This window comes from Fundulus heteroclitus, unplaced genomic scaffold, assembly GCF_011125445.2.
Source record: "Fundulus heteroclitus isolate FHET01 unplaced genomic scaffold, MU-UCD_Fhet_4.1 scaffold_51, whole genome shotgun sequence".
Classification (NCBI taxonomy): domain Eukaryota; kingdom Metazoa; phylum Chordata; class Actinopteri; order Cyprinodontiformes; family Fundulidae; genus Fundulus; species Fundulus heteroclitus.
The window spans coordinates 2,341,739-2,362,276 of NW_023396934.1; the positions used below are offsets into that span (position 1 = coordinate 2,341,739).

The window sequence follows — 20,538 nt, forward strand, 5'->3', positions numbered from 1 at the left end:
ATGTGTATCCAAGCATACTAATGGAAAGTTAAATGGAAGCAAAAAGCTGCAGTATGACCAGGGATAACATCAGCTTTAAAAGGAGCATTAAGTAAAATCTATTCAAGAGTTTGCAAATAATTGAAATCCTCTAGTCAGATCAAAGTAAATGTTGTATTTTTATCTGGAAATCAAGAACCCAGAGTCTGCGGGAATAATGGAAAGATACACAATTCAAGATGATCAGAGTCCAGTGTGAAGCAACCAGTCAGCGTTAGACTGGGGTGCCATGTCATTTCCTGGTGCTGGTCCACTGAGTTTGATCAGATCCAAAGTCAACAGACCTGTCTATCCGGTCATTTCAAAAACATTTATTCTCCTGACAAGATTTATGGAAATTCTGATTTCATTCTCCCACAGGACTTGGCACATGTCCACGCTGCCAATAGTACCAATAGATGCTTTGATCAGCATGGTGTCACGATTATTTAGTGGCCCATAAACCCTCTTAACCTAAAACCTCAAGGGGAAACTAAGAAGTAAAGTCAAGAGGAAGATGAGAGACAGCCAAACAAGCAATGCAGACAAGCTGAAGGCCGCTTTTAAAGCAGCCTGGTCTTTCTGAGAGCCACCATGCTGCGTTACATTGATGCAATGATCAACGCACAAGGAGCCCCCTTCTAGCGCTGGGCGACATGGCCTATAAATACAATCTCTGATTTGATTATACCTAATCCGAATTATCAAATTTTATCCTCATTTACATTTCACAAAAACAAATTATGTTTAAAAACTTGCTTTTATTTCAAACCTTTTGTCTTGGAGTTGACCTGAATTCAAAGTGTAACTAAAGACAAACATGCTTGGTAAAATAAGATGTCAGGCCCTGCCACTGTAAACAATGATAACTAAAGGTTTGCTGCTAGTGGTATTACACAATGAGCTAAGAACAGGCTTCACTTGTGTAACTTCTACAACTTCTTTGTTAACTAATTAACAAAAAAAAGTGCCTCGTATTATGGTTAAACAAAAGTATCCTATTTACAATATTTTAACAATATATTTCCCTAAACGTGTATTCGGCATTGCAACCTTTACCCTTCATTGAGGCCAATGAGCGCATTTGCAAAATAAAATTTGACATTGTCCAAAAATGAAATCTTACAAAATTGTCAATTCGAATTAATCGATTAAATCGATTTACCCCCCCAGCCCAATCCCTGACCAAGTGAGAAACAGATCTTTAGGTCTTCATGTGCTGTAAGCCAGAATTTTAAAACCAACAGAAACACTTAAAATATATCGCTCGCTGTCTAATGAATCTATTTATGAGATTAATTTCTTAATTGAACTGCTAAAATATATTACAGATTTAATCATATTCAAATTCATAGAAATGCGCCTGTATATCTCTGAACTTGTGAAACCTGGAGTGGATCACTCCACACTACATGCAGATTGTTATATTCCAAGTGTCGACTAAACACTGTAAACCAATAAGATATTGTCTAAAGCATTTCACTTTTTGTGAAATGGGACAAAACTTTTAAGTTCTCGTGGGCCTAAACTAATTAATCTTTTTTTAATCAATAAACACAGAATTTGTATGCAGTTTTTTTGCGCGCTCTACAATAAACTAAGGATGCAATATTTTAATTAAACAATTAAACAAATGTTAATCTCTGTGGATCCAAAACTTAAGGATTTTGAATATTTGCCTTTAAAAAAAATCCAATTTGCTATTTTTTTTGGGGCTGATGAATACTTGTTTTATCCAACATCTACCATTGAAAGAAGATTTTAAATTTTGTCCCAATTAAAAACTTAAAAGTCTCCATCTGCATCAGCCATCTGCGCTGGCACACCAAGTTTGTTTCTGTACGACTAAATCATACATTTGTTTGATTAAAAACTCAAGTTGTGATATGGCAAATTAAAATAAATTATGCAATTTAAACAATAATTACCGTAATTGTTTTTTTCTTCCTTAATAGAAATTCTGATTTCTATTGTTTAGATAAGACGGCAAACTTTAATGTTTTACCACGCTTACCGTACCTTACATGGCTGCATAGAAACCCTGGTAGAATAACTCCCAGCACTCTGGGAGCGGGTGAATAATTGCAACAAAACCCTGAAAATCTGAGCTAAAGCGGAGTGATGATTTTCATTTTAATTTTCGTGCCCAAAGACTCAGTGAGACTTTGCTTTGTCCTCTTGCTTGAAGTCAACCTGGCCTCCGACTCCAAAGAGCATCTCTGTCAAATTAATGTTTAGTTATTTAGTGGAACCATTCTTGCCTGGTGTTCACTCCGACTCATATTTCCTCATTTTCATTCCTCACAGCACCGTCACACGGTTATTCTCAGACGGCATTTTCAACCAGCAAAGGTGATGCGTGGATTTTTAAATGATCTATTGTTTGGTTTTCTGTGTTTCTGTTCTATGGCGTTTCTAAAAAGGACCGTGAACTAGCAGGATAACCAAAACTGACAGGTTGCTTTTCACACACTGAGGAAAAAACCAGCGACACACCTCAGAGGGATGCACTGATATAACAGCAGCAACAACAGAAACTTGAAGCCAGGGTGGTCTTTTGTAGCTGTGGATGGAGGCGACGTGAGTGAAGTAAACAAGGCGCAGAGCAAACTAAGACGGCCTCTGGGGCGTTTTGACAACGCAGACTGTATAAATCAGGCTGCCTATCAGAGAGAGAGTTTAGTGTGACAGTAAAAGCCTCTCTAGATAAAAAAAAAAGACATTTCAAAGAAGACTTTACAGCAGAACAAAAATTTAATTCCCTTTAATCTGCTTAATTTTGAGCCGGTTCATTCCTGCAATATTTTATAACCTCGCTAGTTAGCAAAAAGAGACTACGACACTGAACAATATTAAACACATTTACAACTTAAGCATTCCTTTTCGCTGCTTCCTGTTTTATCACGCTTGCATTGAGTGAGTAGCATGGCCTTCTTCGCCCTGGAGGTTCAGTCTCATCTCCACTCCACCTGAGTAATCCACGAGGAGAAGCAGAGCTCCTCCAAAGCTTTCATCCGTCGCTGAAGTCGACCCGCCTCTCCCTGGCCACACGCCGGAGCACCCAGACGCCTCGGCACGTCTCCTTCCAGGAAACTTGTGATTCCTCCTGAGCAATGATGACTCTCGGCCTTTTTTCTCTCCAGCAGAAGCAGACGAGCCTCAGCCAAAAACAAAATGAATAATTCAGTTGCAGGCGCGTCGTAAATCATTGATGGCGTTAAAACGGCCACACGGCGAACAGGGCTGAACTGACTCGGTGCCACTTGCTGAGCTTAACAGAGAAATATAAACTAAGAGAGAACCACAGAACTGCCGCTAAGTAGGGGCAAAAAATTATTTTAACTTTGAGCGCTTTGTTCATTTTAGTTGCAGGCTGCAAAAAAAAAATTACTTTCATAATGAAATAATGATTAGATCAGGTATTCTTGTTCGGTTAGCAAAAAAAATTACATAAAGCTTTGATTTTCTTTGTTTCTGCCATCTTTGTCAGAAGTTGAGTGTTATCGGGGGAGAAATCCGCTTTAACTTAAACAAAGTCAGCTTCTTCCCCATTTTTCCCTTTTTATCACCTAAAAACTTCCCATTTAAAAAAAGACTTTGTGTGTGTTGCAGAAACCCCAAACGGCAGCATGCCATTACCAGTGTAAATTAGTCCAAAATATTTATCATGTGGGAAATATGTAATCCCTCCACCACCCACTGGCCCAGAATGCTTATCAAAAGAAAGTGGAAAATTCCTGGTTGTCCAAATGGGTTTATGGGTCACAAGGGCCCGTTTTAAACCGAGTCAGTAACTGGGTTAAAACGGCGGAGCCAGAAGACACGACCGAGGCTCTCTGTGCAGCCGTGCAGCCGCCCAAACCCCCAACCAGCCCATAACCCAGAGGCAGATGGCCAGTTACCGAGCAGAGCGCCAAAGACACAATCCTCTGTCTCCAGACTGTTATTGAGTCAGCCTGAAGCCTAAATATATTAATAATTAGGAATAAAGAGACAATGAAGTTGGAAAAGACAAGAATTTAAAAAAATACTGACAACACTAGAAAATAGTGTCTCTAAATATTTCTTATTAAGTCACTTTTTCCTGGACGCCTTCGGTTTGAGAGCAGGAAGCAGCGACCGTCCATAAAGCTCAGAGGCTGCCAGTTTGGGGCGACTGTAGCTTGAGAAGTCGTCTGGCAATCAGAAGGTTGTGGGTTCGATTCCAGCTTCCTCTTGCCACATGTCGATGTGTCCCTGGGCAAGGCACTTAACCCCAAATTGCCTACCGAGCTGCGTCTCGGTGTATGGGGAGTGGTCTAATGGTTAGAGCAGCGCGCTTGCACTCAGAAATGGATGCAAGTACCCGGTTCAATCCCCAGCACCTGCACTCTGGGTCCCTGAGCAAGACCCTTAAACCCAGAACGCTCCCCGGGGGCCGCACATGGCAGCCCACTGCTCCCCAAAGGGTGATGGGTTAAAAGCAGAGAACAAATTTAGTTGTAATGTATGTTTTAATGTATGTTTCAATGACAATAAAGATGATATTACTATTACTTACTCACACACACCTTCTCAGCTCTAAAGGACTGAAAACAGGGCTTTGTTAGATGAATTTGGTGGTATGATTGAGGCCATTGTTCCCTCTGGAAGATCCGTTTGTGCCCAAGCTTCAACCAATTGGCTGATGTCTTCAGACGTTGCTTCAATATTTCCTCATGAAGCCCGTCTCCTTCCTGAACAGCATGATAGCTAAATGTGGCAACCACAGTTGTTAACATCCTCAGCTCTCCTCCAGATAGTTTGATGATTTCTGTTGATTTCTTCCCAGATATGACACCAGGAAGCAGCGTGTTTGAGGTCTGGCCTTAAAATACATCCAGTCTCCAACAACTCAAATGTTGAGACGTAATCTGTCACAGGCTCCCAACGCCATGCCATTGTCGTTTGGGCTTTCTCAGATGTCACAGGAATCTTAGGATGTGTAAACTTCCAACTTTGAAGAACGTATTAAAAGATTGTTGTTATTTTGGCATTAATATGAATTAAATCCTTAACTAACCTAAGACAGGAATGGTTTAGTGTGATTTAAAGCCAGACAAGGTGTAAGAAAATATCTGGTTTGAGCTGTAAAATAAGTCATCACCTGTCTACTGTATAATCCACCCAGTCTAGCTGATTTCTTTGTGTTCAGATATTTACCTCTTCTTCTTTTTTTTTTTGCACACAAAGCATTTTCTTGTAGCAGCTTCCCAACGATGCTCAGGTCAAGCACTGGCAGGGATTCCCCAGGAGCTCCAGCTTACATGTGTTGTAAGAAGTTTTAAGGTGGATTCTGAGCTGTGCTTCATCGATGTCCTGTTTCAGAAACCAGCGTGTTTTCCGCTTAATATTTCTGACACTTTAGCTGAGATCACACTTGGTGGGATTCATACTTGTATCGATCTGTGCGACGCTGCTCCTTTTTCTCCCTTTCTTTGTCCCCTTGGCTGTACACTGAGCTCAAAGGCCTCCTGTTAGAGAAGTAACACGTTTTCGGTGCATTGTAACCTGTTTCATTACGGAGAAAGCGTACTTAACACGTTACTTTATGACCCAAAATTTAACGAGAATTTTAGGCTTTCCCGTTTTGGGTCAATGAAAGTAAAAATGGAGGAGATTTATTTGCTTCGGCACACAGCTGTGCTCCTCCAAACCAACACATCAGCCCATCAGTCAGTCCAGCTCTAAGGGCCGGACAATAGCAACAACAGGATTTAAGCAGATAACAAGCTCCTATAAATAGTCTTGTCATTTCCTAAGCTCTGATAATGCTGCAGACTCGACAGCACGCACATCAGGCAACATTTCACAATAATGTCTGATAGATCGCAATTACAGGATGGTAATTGTGCACATTGTGTGCCGTGTGTACTCCCCGCTCCCTCTGCATGTGCGTGTCTGTAATTATGTGACAAAGGCATCATCTGTGATGAGGACATGTGAGTACACAAAGAGCCTCGCTTGTCTTGTCTTTGCGAGCAGAGAGAAAAAGCGAGGACGAGGACTCTGGTCTCCTTTAAAGCCCGTTTTAGAGGCTCTAGTCATACAGCCCCTTGCTCTTAATTCACTGAGCCATTACTAAAACGATGAGAGAAAATTGAGGCTTAATGTAAGGCTGCATTATACTTTATTATTCAAATAACATTGCCTACAATGAGGATAATCTTCCCCCAATGTGTTTTTAATTTTCATGTCAAACTTATTTCTAATCCTGACTTCCATGTCTTCGTTTTAGTCAAAACTATTTGCACAGCTCATTTAAGTAATGATGAATTCAAATAACTAAAGTCTAAATGGGAAAACATCCCTCCTCCAAGGTGGAGGGAGTAGTAAAAGAAAAAAAAACAAAGAGATGCAGCAGGTGGTTCTGGTGATGCAAAGGAAAATCCAACATCTTAACACAACCTGAAAACTCTGTTCACACTTCTTGTTATAAATAACTGGAAATACAAAGGCGGTGGAATAAGGAGAGGATTAAATGAATAAACAAACAGTAAACAAAGCGTTACTTCTCCATGCATCTGTGGCCTTTAAGCAAAGCTCCAGCTGGGACTCGGAAAAGCGTCTAATATGATTGATCTGGAGCTTCTTTTGTGTTTAAAACCCAGCACGACCTGACAGCAGTTTTCTACATCTCTGATCTGCCTCATTGATCGACTCTATTTTACCTCATCCGATCAATGAGGCCCCCACTGTTCGGTGGACACAGTAAAGGTTTACATGAAGCTTTTTAAAATCCATGTCGCCAGACTTTCAGCTTTATTTCTGGCCTCCAGGCTTTATTTTGTAGCGTTATTTTCAGTCAGCACTAGTTGTCTAATTGGTCAGCTTGTTAATTTGATTATTTAGCTAGTTCAGCTAGTTTGTTTTTGATAAAATGTAAAGCCCAGGAAACGCAAGAAAAAAATAAAACATCTTAAAGACGATCAGGTCTACTAATGTGACATATTGCAGCTCGGCTTTTGTGCAACATGATTTCCAGACGTGGCTTACTTCTGTCTTGCACAGTAAAACTAAAGATAATTGTGCATTACAGTTCATACACCATTTTGTGAATTGTTCATTGCTTACATCTTTCGTTAACTCACTCAGGTGACCCCGAACATATGTGGAGGAGTTGTAGAACCCAGGATTCTGCCACCTACGGAAGAGGATTAGGGCCACTCAAAAAAAAAAGTCTACTCAATTCTGACTTTTTTCTCAGAATTCTGAGAAAAAAAGTCAGATTTCTGAGAAAAAAAGTCTGAATTCTGAGAAAGAAGTCAGAATTCTGACTGTAATCTCAGAATTCTGAGAAAAAAGTCAGAATTCTGAGATTAAAGTCAGAATTCTGAGATTAAAGCCAGAATTCTGAGATTAAAGTCAGAATTCTGAGATTAAAGTCAGAATTCTGAGGAAAAAAGTCAGAATTCTGAGAAAAATGTCAGAATTCTGACTTTAATCTCAGAATTCTGAGAAAAAAGTCAGAATTGAGTAGACTTTTTTTTTTTTTTTTTTTTGAGTGGCCCTAATCCTCTTCCGTAGACACCAGTTTCTGCGTAACCAGTAGATTTTTACAAGATCAGAACAACGTGGAGATTTGGCACAAGCCCTACCCCCACAATGCTGGAAAATGCTACGGATCAGAGCGAGCTTTGAGTCCTGCTCCTAGACTACAGGGCTCTCCCTGTTAAAAAAAACTCTTTCTTGGTAAATAATAACGTGGAAACGTCTGTGTAAGGACTGCCAGACCTTCACAGACTTTTTGGAGCTTGAATGCAGTGCTTATAATTTTTCAGCTACATCAATTACACACAGATCCCCAAATCAAGAGCCAGATGTCCAGCTGGACGTCGATTTTAATATTTAATTAAATATTTTTATTTGACACATGATCTGTATTTTTTTTTCCTTTTTCCTTGCCTAAAAAAAATTGTGTTTGGCTCCATTTTTTGGTCATCTCCATCTTAGCTGTAGTTTAGAGTTAGATCGGCTCACTTTCTGCTACGGGTTTTAAGTGTTTGCGGCACATTTGACTGATTGATGCTGTGACTGTATTAATGCACACATTTTGTGCGAGCAATCAAATCAGCTTCACTTCATCCCGTTTTAATCGTATTTAATTGTGTAGATGGCATTAATATGTAAATGTTTCAAATGTTAACCTGACAAACTCATAAATAACATGAGCGGTATATAAATACAATTCATTTTTAAGCTACAGGCTCCATTATTGCCTTTTAAGCAAAGGGTGTAATTCATTTTTTTCTTTGGAGCACTCACGACTGAACTGAGGCCTATTTTTAATTATTTCCTGTTCAGTCTCATCATATTCAACATCCTGAACACCCAGGCTTGTTTATATGTGAATACATACATAGTTTTGGGCTTCAATTTATCTACTTCTTTCATGATGGGTGGCACTTTAAATATATAATTCAAATACATAAGTGATACATTTTATTAACAAGAGCAAATCATTTTTATATTGTGTTATGCAACAAGCAAGTTCAATAAAAAGTTAATTAATCGTTTTTTGGAGGAAAGTCAATGATTTAAATACATTTTAAAACGTGCTGATAGAATAATTAAAGACAACAGTAATAGTTCCTGTGCATTGGCTAGCCTTTTGTAATTATTTGGATGTTTTTATTCTTCCCATTGGGACAGGGGTCTGTAAACTGTCGCTTTTTAGGCACCTCACAGTGACTCTAAATAACATACGCCAAAAATGAGCTGCACAGTGTTTATTTATTTATTTATTTTATATATATATATATATATATATATATATATATATATATATATATATATATATATATACATACATACATACATACATACATACACACATACACACCTAATAGAAAGAACTTTTAACACATATTTGCACTAATGGTAAAGGGAACTAGTTTTGGTTTAGTCAATTTCCTTGACATTAAGTCACCAACTAGACATTTTAATCTTATTTTTTAATAAATATGAAACATCTTTTTTTAAAAGGTTAAGATATTATGCAGTAGGAGAGAAGGCCAAAATGGCCTGTTTGGCTGTAAAGGGCCCTGACACTTGAATTAGGATTATTTAAATTAGGATTGTTTACATCGCGAATGCTTAAAAATGTTTAAGCAAAATTTTATTAAAGTTTTTCTGTATTTAGTAGGGACAGTTCTACTCTTTCTTCCACTAAATAAAACTCCAGTTTCCACAAAAAGAGGAGCATGGCAAAGAAAACAACACAACCAGAGTCAAACTTCAGAAATGAAGTACAAGAAATAGTTCAGTTTTAGAAGCAAAACAAAAGGGTTTAAGGTTGCATATTACTCAACTGTTTGTTTGTGGCTTACATTATATATATATAGTTTGCCTTTATTGCTTTTTTATTGTTTTTGTAATTCTTGGCTTATTTTCATTATGTTTGCTTACGTTCAAAGTTGTTGTTTTCTTTGGCTTCCCTGCAGTTTGCTTAACAACGTCGTTTGGGTCAAATCTGAGCTTGAAAGTTGCTATAAAACCAAAGCTGATTTAAGTTATTTAATTGCAAGCTATAATCATTTATTTGTTCTTGAAATGCTTGGCAGCGCCAGCCATCGGAGTATGCTAAACAAACGCCACTAATAGCTTCCTATTCAGCGTGGGTACCATCATTAATGTCCATTGGGAACCACAACTCTACAAAAACAAACATATTTGAACACTGCATTTGCCTTGTTGACAGAAGCTCTGACGGGCCAAGTGCTGATGACCAAGCTGCCTCCTTTTCCCTTTTATTCCCTCATTCACTCCATCTCCTCCATTGGCCCAATCAGGCTAATGAGGCTCGCACTTCCTCCATCCCTTCCTGCTTGCTAAAGTGGCGATTGATTGGAGGGGTGGGAAAGCTTTTAACAAGGGAGGGGTGGGAGAGAAATAATTAGCACAAATGAGCTTTTCTGCAAACTCCCTCATTTTTTGGCTTTTCTCCTTCTGTTTATTTACTGACCCGGACAACATTAGGGATTAACTCTCCGAGGGTATGTTAACTTCTCAACGTCAGCGTGTAAATCAAAGTGCTGCTGCCAATTTCTTTAATGCCAAAGTCGCACTCTTTGCGCTGCGACGATGTCCGAGCTCAAGAAAACAAAAGTGGAGAGCGACAGGAGAAGACGTGCTTCAAACAAACTAAATCTTCCTGCTCAAGTTGAGACACAAATGGGGACATCGCGGCATTAAACGGCCCACCGAGGCAAGAAACCCTGAAAAGGCCAAACTTTTCACGTCACATGGGGCATTTCAATGCGCTGAAAAAAAAAAAAAACGACCACTAAGCCACTTTTTCTGACAGTTTCACCGTAATTAACTCAGACAGATCGGGACAGAAAAAACTAGAGCAGCAGCACTGTGTAAACCCCGCTGCTGCACAGTCACAGTGCCCTGCAGGCGCCAAGCTTCACCCGTAGCGAAGGCGCAGACATGTGAGGACAGGGTGGACCTAACGCACCCTCGGTCCAGGGACAAACACTAAGCAACACGAGCATCAGCGTTCGCGCACATCAAAAATGCCAAGAGGAAACAGAAATCTAAGCGGAGATAAATCCCAGAAAGAATTACAGCTTTAGAAAAAAAAAAAAATGGACACAAAGCAAAAGGAATATAAACAGTCCAAGGACGAGCGAAAAAAATTATTTGAATACCCACAAGAAAGTACTTCTAACTAAAAAACAACAACACTTTAATAAAAGGACTGAACAGTCAGACTTTTGCTTACAGATTGGATACAAAAGGCCTTGCGTAGTTGTTCTGCGGCAAAAATAAATCCACCCAAAAGCTTTCACAACCTTCTAAAGGATCAAACATTATACATAAAAGATTGCAACGGTTTCATAGAACGTAATGTTTATGGAAGCATGTGTGTGTGAGCACTGTTAACAGCAGTAACCAAGGCCTTGAGCAGACCCGGCTTTAACCAGAGTTGATATAACAGAGAGAGCGGCAGCTCTCCCAGACTTCTATAGAAAGAATAAAACGGGGAAGTCACTGCGGGTCACGCAGCTGCAGATAGTTCCAGCATCGGGTTCAGCTCATTCTCAGTGTTTCAGAGTCATTTTCTCCAGTAAGTTGATGAAATTACAGCATTTTGTGGCATTTAGCCGACTGCTCCGTACTAAAAACAGGTCAACGGTGACGTTTCACGCAGCCGGTTTGAGTAAATTAATCACATTAACCAGCTGGTTGTTGTTAAACTGCAGAAATGTATGCACACATTTAAACGGGTCCGTTTCAGTCAGTCTAATTCAGCTTTGTCAAATATTTGCCGCAGTTTGAAGTATCATCAAAGTTTATAATTTTCTCAATTCTTTTGTGATCACTGAGCTTAAAATCAATTCCAGTGAGAATGCATGTGTGTAGAGTGGAGGCTCCACCTGACGGGGGACAAAGTGATTGTTCAGAAGTTTCTACTTGTGTCTGTGTCCACAATCTCATTTTAATTCCAGTTACTTAACCATCTCAGCTAGAAAACACATTTAGCCTTTGTTCTGTGAGACTGAAATGGTTCATTTAGCGTGATTTATAGATTCTTTTATAGACAATCCATCAGTGACAGCAGCATAAATGGTGGTATTAACAATACAGAAAATTGTGTTTGGGAAGATTAGTAATTATTTCATATTTTCAGTTAAACACACGAGGCTGACTTCAATGAACCGCTGAAGCATGCTGCACAGGATCACCAAGGTAACAAGATGTCATTTTCTGTCCTCCAACATAGGAGCTGAATATATAACTATACACTAACGATGTATAGTGTTAACGTGCACAACACTATACCCTTCAAAACGTTTATTTACTGCCGGACATTAAATTCATTTATTATTTTAGCATTTTTATATAACTGGTTATTTTTGCACACCCTGAGATGAAGGGAGCACGCTTTCTAACAGTCTTGCGTCTTCCTCTAGAGTATCCGTGGCATTTGAGCGCTCACTGAAGGATGCAACAGAGACCTTGTTTGGAAAAGCTTCTCCGTTTTCTGGACCACACTGAAGGCCTCGTGTGATGGCTCAACATTTCGTCAACATTTTCCAGCCTTTTATTTGGTCTTACTGGGTGTTGAACATCTATTTTGTTGTGGCCCACTCCAAAAGCCCGCCACATATCTAGATTTAGACCGCCCATATCAGGGGTGATGTTTACCACAAAAAGTCCTATGGAAGCTGCTCTATAAATGATTTCAAGGATGTTTGGCTTGTAAATTGCCCCATTAGTGGAATTACCACTGAAGTGGAAAGCAACCACTTGCTTCCATCTTGTTCTTCCTGCTGACATAAAAACACGCGCACGTGTTGCTGCTCTCCTCTATGCCCAGGCAATGTCACATGATCCAGAAAGCTTCCCTGTTCCGTGGTGCAGCTTCATGCTTAGTGTGATTGGCATTTCATCCAGAGTTAAGACACCTGGATCCAGCTTAATGTGTTGCAGTCTTCTTTGCTGGTTTCTGATGTCATGGAGAGGAAAACGCATGTCCTGAAGACGCTTCTAGCCTGTTGAGCACACTGAAAAATGGATTGTCTGGTTTTTTTTTATTTGCATTTGCTCCATCTTATGCCTCTATTATTCTTTATGGCAGCTGCCTTCATCTGATCTTCATCTGAAATATGACCCAATTTCTTTTCCATAGTCAAAACTTTCTCTCATACATTTTGTCTGTGTCAAGTTCTCCTCCTATTCTGTTTAATGTGATGTTTTTTGGCTATTTGGTTATTTGTTTTGGCACAATTGACACATGCCTATTTTATCACCTAATATGATTTTAACCAGAAACTGTTTTATTTCAATTAACATGCTTATGTTACTTGGGGTATTATACAATAATTTTAAGGCTATATGCACAACCAACTGGGTTTAGCATACATGCAGTATGCTGTTCACATGAAAATTAAGAAATGTACAGCCCCATGTTGTCCTCCAAGTCATTTAAAACTTCTTTAAAATTTACATCAGCTCTGCCATTCAGCTCATTTTCAATCTGATACCAGAAAAAAAAAACTAAATCACATCTGCTACACGGAAATAGGTGTAAGTCCTGAAAACAGTGATATCCATGCTTTGTTGAGGGATGTAGAACTGAAGTTAAGCTGGAGCAGGATCAAGTTGGAGGAGGTCTAGCATTCCCACGTGAGCATGCACAGAACAACTAAGAGCTTTAAAACTGGTAATATTACTCCTGTTCGGTTTGCTTTACATGTAAAGCTTTATTATAAACCATTGTAGGCATTTTATATTGATCAGTGTATTGCATAAACACCTATTTTGTATCAAATATGATCTGAAGCACCAATGTATTCTACAATATGTGGAGGATAACGTTTCCCCTCTGATATTTATTTAGAACACAGACAAATGTTCCTGTTGCTCCTAATAAAATACTTTAATGAAATGCAGTCAATGAAGTAATCGGAGCACATAACCGGTCAGTAACTGCGAGGGGAAAAGAGAAATTTGTTGTTTTTCTCTTTTCTCTAAATGACAGCGCTGAGATTTTTGAAACTATTGAGGGCTCCATGAACCACGTGACCGGGTGTCGGCGAGTTCAAAGCGTGTCGTAACTCTCACACATGAAGCCACAGAGGGGGGCGGTCAGCTGAACAATAAACAGAAAATCAATGCAACATCAGAGATACATTCAATTACCTGACGTACGTCTGTATTTAGGCATAGAAACAGCTGAGGTTCACCTAAGTTACATTACAGTGTGGTTGATTTGGCTATAAAAACGCTTGATTTGCATGATTATGTAGCATTAACAGAGCCACAATGAGAGGAGTAAAATTAGAATAATGTTGGACTTTAAACAATTCCAAATCAGCGCACAGACACTTTTATATCTGTAAACAGCACAGAGGTTAAAGTGGACATTCTTAGATTAGATTAAACTTTATTGTCATTACACAGGCACAAAGCAACGAAATGTAGTTTAGGTCTAACCAGAAGTGCAATAGCAGCAAAATTGCTGCTATTGCTATGCAATAGATTTTGCTATGCAAAATCCAGATTTCTAGCTCATAAATACATTTTGTTGTGTACTTGGACTCCATAGGAGTGCAGAAAAGTGTGAAATGCCTCCTTTAGATTTAAGTTAAAGAGCACCAAAATAAGTTGCTCTCAGACGCACCTTGGAACAGGGATACAAAGCAGTAAATTAATGAGGAATTCAGACCAAAGCATTGGAGTTCCACTTTATATAGACCACAACAAAAGCGGTGAGGAAGAATTGAAAAGCATGATATTTCCCCGTTAAACAACTACGCCTTGTGTTCCAGGCATAAGTGGCAACAAAAAGAAACAGAAATTTAATTTTCCACATCAATTTATAAACTTTCATAGTTATGTACTATATATGTACTAGCACTTCGCTCTCAGACTGCAGGTCTGCTGGTGGTTCCTAGAGTCTCTAAAAGTAGAATGGGAGGCAGATCCTTTAGCTATCAGGCTCCTCTCCTGTGGAACCATCTCCCAGTTTTGGTCCATAAGGCAGACACCCTGTCTACTTTTAAGATTAGGCTTGAAACTTTCCTTTTTTTAATAAAGCTTATAGTTAGAGTGGCTCATGTTACCCTGAGCTATCTCTATAGTTATGATGCTATAGGCTTAGGCTACTGGAGGACATCAGAGCCTATCTCTTTCACTCTGCTGAGTTCTCCTACTGTTCTCCAATTTGCATTTTTTGTTATTTATATTTTTTACTTTATGCTCTCTCTGTCATTTTTCTCTTCATAGTAGGTACACCTGGTCTGGCGTTCTGTTAGCTGTGACACCATCCAGGGGTGCAGCTCTTCAGCCATTATCCAATAACATAGGAAAGATTCTTTGATCAATGTGTGCTTCTGTGCTTTTTGTGTCTCTGCTCTGTCTTCTCTAATCCCCAGTCGGTCACGGCAGATGGCCATTCACTGAGCCTGGTTCTGGTTCTGCTGGAGGTTTTTCCTTCCTGGAGTTTTCCTCTCAACTGTCGCTTCATGCATGCTCAGTATGAGGGATTGCTGCAAAGCCATCAGCAATGCAGACAACTCTGCACTGTGACTCTACGCTCTTTCAGGAGGAGTGAATGCTGCTTGTCAAAAGTTGAAATCTGCTAGGTTTCCTTAGATAGGAAACTTTTTGACCAGTTTGTATGATTTGATTGAATTTGACTTTGTAAAGTGCCTTGAAATGAGATGTGTTGTGAATTGGCGCTATATAAATAAAATTGAATTGAATGTTAATATTCTGCAAACGTAATGGCTCTTTTAAATTGTTAGCAAATCCTGGCTCCTGGCCAAGCCTCTATGATGTAATATCAGACATCCGTACCTGTCAACTATGGTCTGCCAGGACCTATAAAGGAAGCTGATTTCATCAGCTTCTTTCCAGGATCTTGTTCTTTAGACCTAATCAATATCTCGTGACCATATGTGAGAGTTACAATCTAGAAGATCCTGTAAATTAATAGCTGAGCCCAAAGGCTCTTTCTTCACCACGACAGACCTGAGCAGCACTTTCATTACTGCAGATGAGGCCCAATGCCTCTATGTATCTAACGCTCCATCTTACCATCACGCATGAACAACACACCAACATCTTGAGGCAAAGATTCACAAAACTGAGCAAACTGTTGAACTGTTTTTCCAGTTGGGAACCATAGCTGTAAACAGTGCAAAGGGTGGGAAAATATGGAGCCTTGGCTACAGACCCCAGGGCATGGATTCGTATCATTTCTTTCAGTTTCTGAGAAAGGAAGAAAGAAATGCCATCTATCAGCACCGGGATTTTGATTGACAGGTACCTTTTATAATGTCCTTATTTTGTGCATTTGTTGCAGAGAATGTTGCCACAGACCAGAACCACTGCTGTGTCCCACAGCACCTGAATCTAAGATAAATCGTGATGGGCTTTTTTCTCTGGCAGGTCCAACGGAGACTGTACAGGTGCTGCTTGTGGAGCCACTTGCACTTGTTGTTGGTTCACTGCTGTATACTTGAGTTCCCACAGGGATTATTGAAAGAAAGCTCCCCCTCCCCTTCCTCACCAGTAGTCGTCCAGATGATGAAGTGCTAAAAACACTTGGATTTTTTAATATCTGTGTTTGACAGCTTACGATATAAGATCACTTTAAAAAAAAATTTTTAGGTTGCTATATAACTCTTAAGGAAATTAAGAGTTATATAGCAAGAGTTTTTCTAAGCACCACTAAGATTAAATGTTCCCAGAACTCATTTAATACCACGATATTAAAGCATTAATAGTTTCCATTTGATCAAGAGTCATAATTCTTCATATTTCCTAATGTCTGGACCTAACAAAGATCAAAATCAGCAGAAATCAGCAGAAATACTGTAATAATCTACAGAATATAATCCATGGCTAAATTAATTTATGTGTGAGATTTATTATTTTTCATTTAAAAAAACTTAACTATGAACTGAAATAAGCCGATATGCCAGGATTCAGAACATGGGTCCCAAACTAAAGTTGAGAGAGAAATTTGAAACTGCTGAGACCAGAATTGGGGCGAGGATTAGCTCCTGCTAGCATTATATGAGAAGTGAACATGAGTTAGTTTTCTCTTTTTTTCCCTTAATTAAGAACAGATTACCTTAAGATTTCCTAATAAACTAATTTGGTTTTTGTTTGTTTGTTTATTTTTTATAACGGTGAGTTTGAATCAAATAGGTGCCTTAACTAAAATAATATAGAGAAATCTACTTAACAGTCAAGCCATGTCTTTATATTTACTTCTGTCTTTTATTAGATTTTACATTTCACATTATGGTTTACAGATTTAAAGAAAACTAACACCATCTTCACGCGGTGAACAAAACAATCACTCAGCAACGGCGTCCTATTTTAGCAGATAGTAGAAAGAAGGAGGTGCTGCAAAGCTTTGTTGACAGAACATCAACTTTCCTCTGAAACTGAATTTGCATCAGCCATGCCAATTTGCTTCTGTAAGAGCTTCTGTATACAGGCATTTGACAGGCGTATTATAAGAAGCTAAGCTGCCCATTAGAAACTGCTCCACAAAACACGCAGTCAGCTCTTTGGGGCTACTGCTATAGGAACAGGAGCTAGGCAGGTGCAGTAACTACAGCGGGGAAAAAAACAGTGCAGGTCACCAGGGATGTGGAACATGTTCTGCTTCAGGAGAGCAGCATATGAGCTAACTTTACCTTTCCAGTAAACAACACAACTCTGGCTTAATTGAATTCTACTGATGTTAAAAGCCCGGCCCAGCGCGCCGCCAAAAAAACGCACAGGACGCTGATAATTTTAGCACCTGTTCTGAGGCTTTCTTGGAGCCCTTGAATTTCCTCTGCAAAGGCAAAGCCGGTGTGACGTTTTGCATCTTGTAATATGAGCTTGTCTTAAGAGGAGCTGACAAGCGCTCTAGGGTGGATGTATGGTAACTGCAGCAAACACAGAAACAGAGAACATACACTGGAGGGCCTTGCGAGACCTCAGCTGGAGGTGCAGTCTCTGCTCTGGGATTTCCAACAGAGCCTTAGACTCCTGTTACTACTAGAGAGGCAGGTTAGATCACAACAAGCCGGCTCCCCTGTGTGAAATGTTAGATAATTGACTTGGTGACAAACTGTCAGTGCCTGAAATACAACCTTGAAAACATTCATTACTGAGACTAGGGGGGAAGAAAAAACACACATTACACCTGGCTACAACTTGGTCATCCTCTAATAATATATGCATACTTCAAAAAAGCTTAAAACATGGGATGCTGGACTACATTTAAAAAAAGAAAAAGAAAAAAGGCTTAAACCTTGACCTGGTGGTTAAAAATTGTCCATATAGTGCTGATGCAATCAAACTTACCGCTGGTTCTCCACTATTTACCCAGTAGCTCAGGTGAAATCTAAGAAGTTATTTTAGACTCGCAAAAATAAATTCAGGCCAAGCCGTCAGGCCCGACTGCAGCAGCGTTGTGAAAGCAGGGCCGTCTGCCAGGCCGATTTCTGGCGCTCACAACTGCGATAAGCCCCCAGTGACAAAGCCAGCTAAGAATCGCTGAAGCTTTCCACAAGAAGTGTGACGCTGTGCGGCTGCAGAGTAATACTCTGGTAAAGGGGCTCTACCTGCAGAGCCGAAGGTTTTATCCTCTTAAAAAATAAAAAAAAGAAAAAAAAATCACCAAACAGGATCAAAGAGCACATCCTTCTCAGCACTCGCCTCCAGCTGTTCTGGTCAATGTCCTGCTGCTCGAGTCCACTTAGCGAGGACTTCTCAACAGTCCGATACCTTCATCCTCGATAACATGAATCCCTCTACAGCTGCTGTTCATCATCCAGCAAAGACCTCACTGGAATCAATACAAGATCTTTCACCATGAGATTCATATTTAACCCCCAGAGTTATAAAAAAAAAAAAAACAGTAGGGTTCAACTATTAGATAGTAATGCTCGTCCCCTTTCTGAGTTTTATAGCAGATAAGACAGTCGACTATACATGTCGGCTGGCTGCTGATTCAAACACGTTTTCTTCTTCATAACAGCCTTTGAAGCAACAGATCAGCTGTAGAAACTGAACGCTGTCCTCTAGTGCAGAATGCAAACCTGCCACTGTGACGAGTGGGCTGATCCAAATTTTTATAAATTTCGCTTAATAAATTTCCATGAGTGTTGCCAGTGGAGGGTGACCCCCAGAACTACTTTTTAGTCCACATTTCTAATCAAATTAAATCAATACATTGAAAGACTAACCCTAAAATCATCAGTCACAACACCTGAAAGGCAACCAGAACACAATTAACTGTAAAATTACCTTTAAATGCAACACGATGACCAAATACATTTTTAATTTAGGTACTGACATTATTTATTTATACTTAACTACTTTTTCTGCACATCTTAGGACTATAACAATGTTATACAGTAGTGGGAAGATACATCTGAATATCGAGAAACAACAAACAAAACAAACCATCTGGGAACAAAACCCCAAAAGATTTTCTTCTCGGCGAATTCAAACATCCTCATTGTTAACTTAGGCACTCAGCCCATAAAGTTAAACGCTTACATTATAAAGAATTCATAATGTACAATGTAATTTTGAAGATTATGTCCTGTAACGTATGAAAACCCAAAACTACACAGCGACCATCCCACCAGCCGTTTTTTCTATAGTCTATGTCTAAGTTACAAATGTGGGTAAAGGTGGTAGTCAAACCTAAAAGCTTGCTTTTCTGAACTTCTGACCGGCTCTCTTCTCAGGTTACGTTTGTTGACAGGATTGTTAAAACACCGCTCCCTGCACCTCTAAAGGACTGCTGCTTTTAAAGAACCGTACAGCCACAACTGATCCTTGCTGCACGTCTTTTATCGGGAAACAGTTTGAAATTCACAAGGTGAGGACTCAGTTTAGGACTTAAGGAAGTCTCTCAGGCTCTAAGAGATCTGATTCAGAGACCTGTCATAACCTGACAGGGTTTAACACGAATCTCCTCATTGACTTTTGACTGACTTCAGATCTACAATGCTGTAAAAACACTTAAATGCTTAGGATCTTCCAACAGGTTTTAACACCAGAAGAAAATAACCTGATTAAAGACTAAAATTAATTCCAAACTATGATTTCATTTATTGAGGTAAACGAAAGTTATCCAAACCAACCTGGTCCCATGCGAAGAAGCAACACACCCCAACCCCTCTTAGTAAATAAAGAAATAATCTGATTCACCTAATCTTTTGGCTGAGTTTTACTTACTTACTTACTTACTTACGTTAATACAGAATCAAGAAATAACTCAATTACAACAGAAGTCCAGAGCAGATGAGAAACAAATGTATTAATATCACTCTAGAAAGGGTTACAACCTAATTTCTAAGGAACATGGGTACACCACTAGGAGAGTTATTATCCTTAAAAAGGAGAAAATATGGAACCGTGGTGAAGGAGAGATATTAAAGAGATGGATAGAAATGGCAAAAACCATGGCTGACTAAAAAACACACAGGACCGACCATCTTATATTTACCAAAGACATCCTCCTGATGGGACAATATTCTATGAGCAGGAAGTGGATGTTTTTGGGTGTTGTGTACCCCAGTATAGAAACTAACATCATTTCAGAGAAAGAAGATGATAGCCAAACACAGTGCGATGGTCTGGAGATGCTTTGCTCCTTCAGGACTTGGTTGACCTGCTGTAATGGATGGAACCATGAATTCTGCTCTCCACCAGAGAAAGTTCACCCATCAGCTTTTGACCCTAAGCTCAGGCGCACTTGAGGTACGCAGTAGGACAATGATCCAAAGTACAGCAGCGAGTTTATCTCCGAATCTCTATAGAAACTAAATAAATAGAAGATTTGAAGTGGTCTTGGAAAAGTTTGGGGTTAGATCAGTTTGAGATGTTGTGGTGGTCAAATTTCCTCCAGTGATAGAAAGACTTATTGCTATTTTTTGACAGTTCTCACCAACAGGTGCTAAAACGAGTAGTTAGGTTTAGGCAAATACTTTTTTACATAGGACCTAGTTGGTTTGGATAACTGTT

At 39.4% G+C, this 20,538-nt stretch overlaps 1 protein-coding gene across 4 annotated transcripts in view; it reads right to left on the reverse strand.

The window, feature by feature from the left end:
• Nucleotides 1-20,538, reverse strand: part of LOC118556038 (ADP-ribose glycohydrolase MACROD1-like) — a 47,167-nt gene that overhangs the window by 11,979 nt on the left and 14,650 nt on the right. Inside the window, exon 4 of one of the 4 annotated variants that reach the window (XM_021318302.2) lies at nucleotides 2,905-3,176. The exons of 1 other annotated variant lie outside the window; for it this stretch is intronic. In XM_021318302.2, the coding sequence (XP_021173977.2) occupies nucleotides 2,920-3,176 (257 nt within the window). In that variant the 3' untranslated portion in view covers nucleotides 2,905-2,919. Of the gene's footprint in view, nucleotides 1-2,904; nucleotides 3,177-12,519; nucleotides 12,552-13,592; nucleotides 13,640-20,538 lie in introns of those variants that run through there. 2 more of the 4 variants (XM_036132453.1, XM_036132452.1) reach the window with 2 other exon arrangements.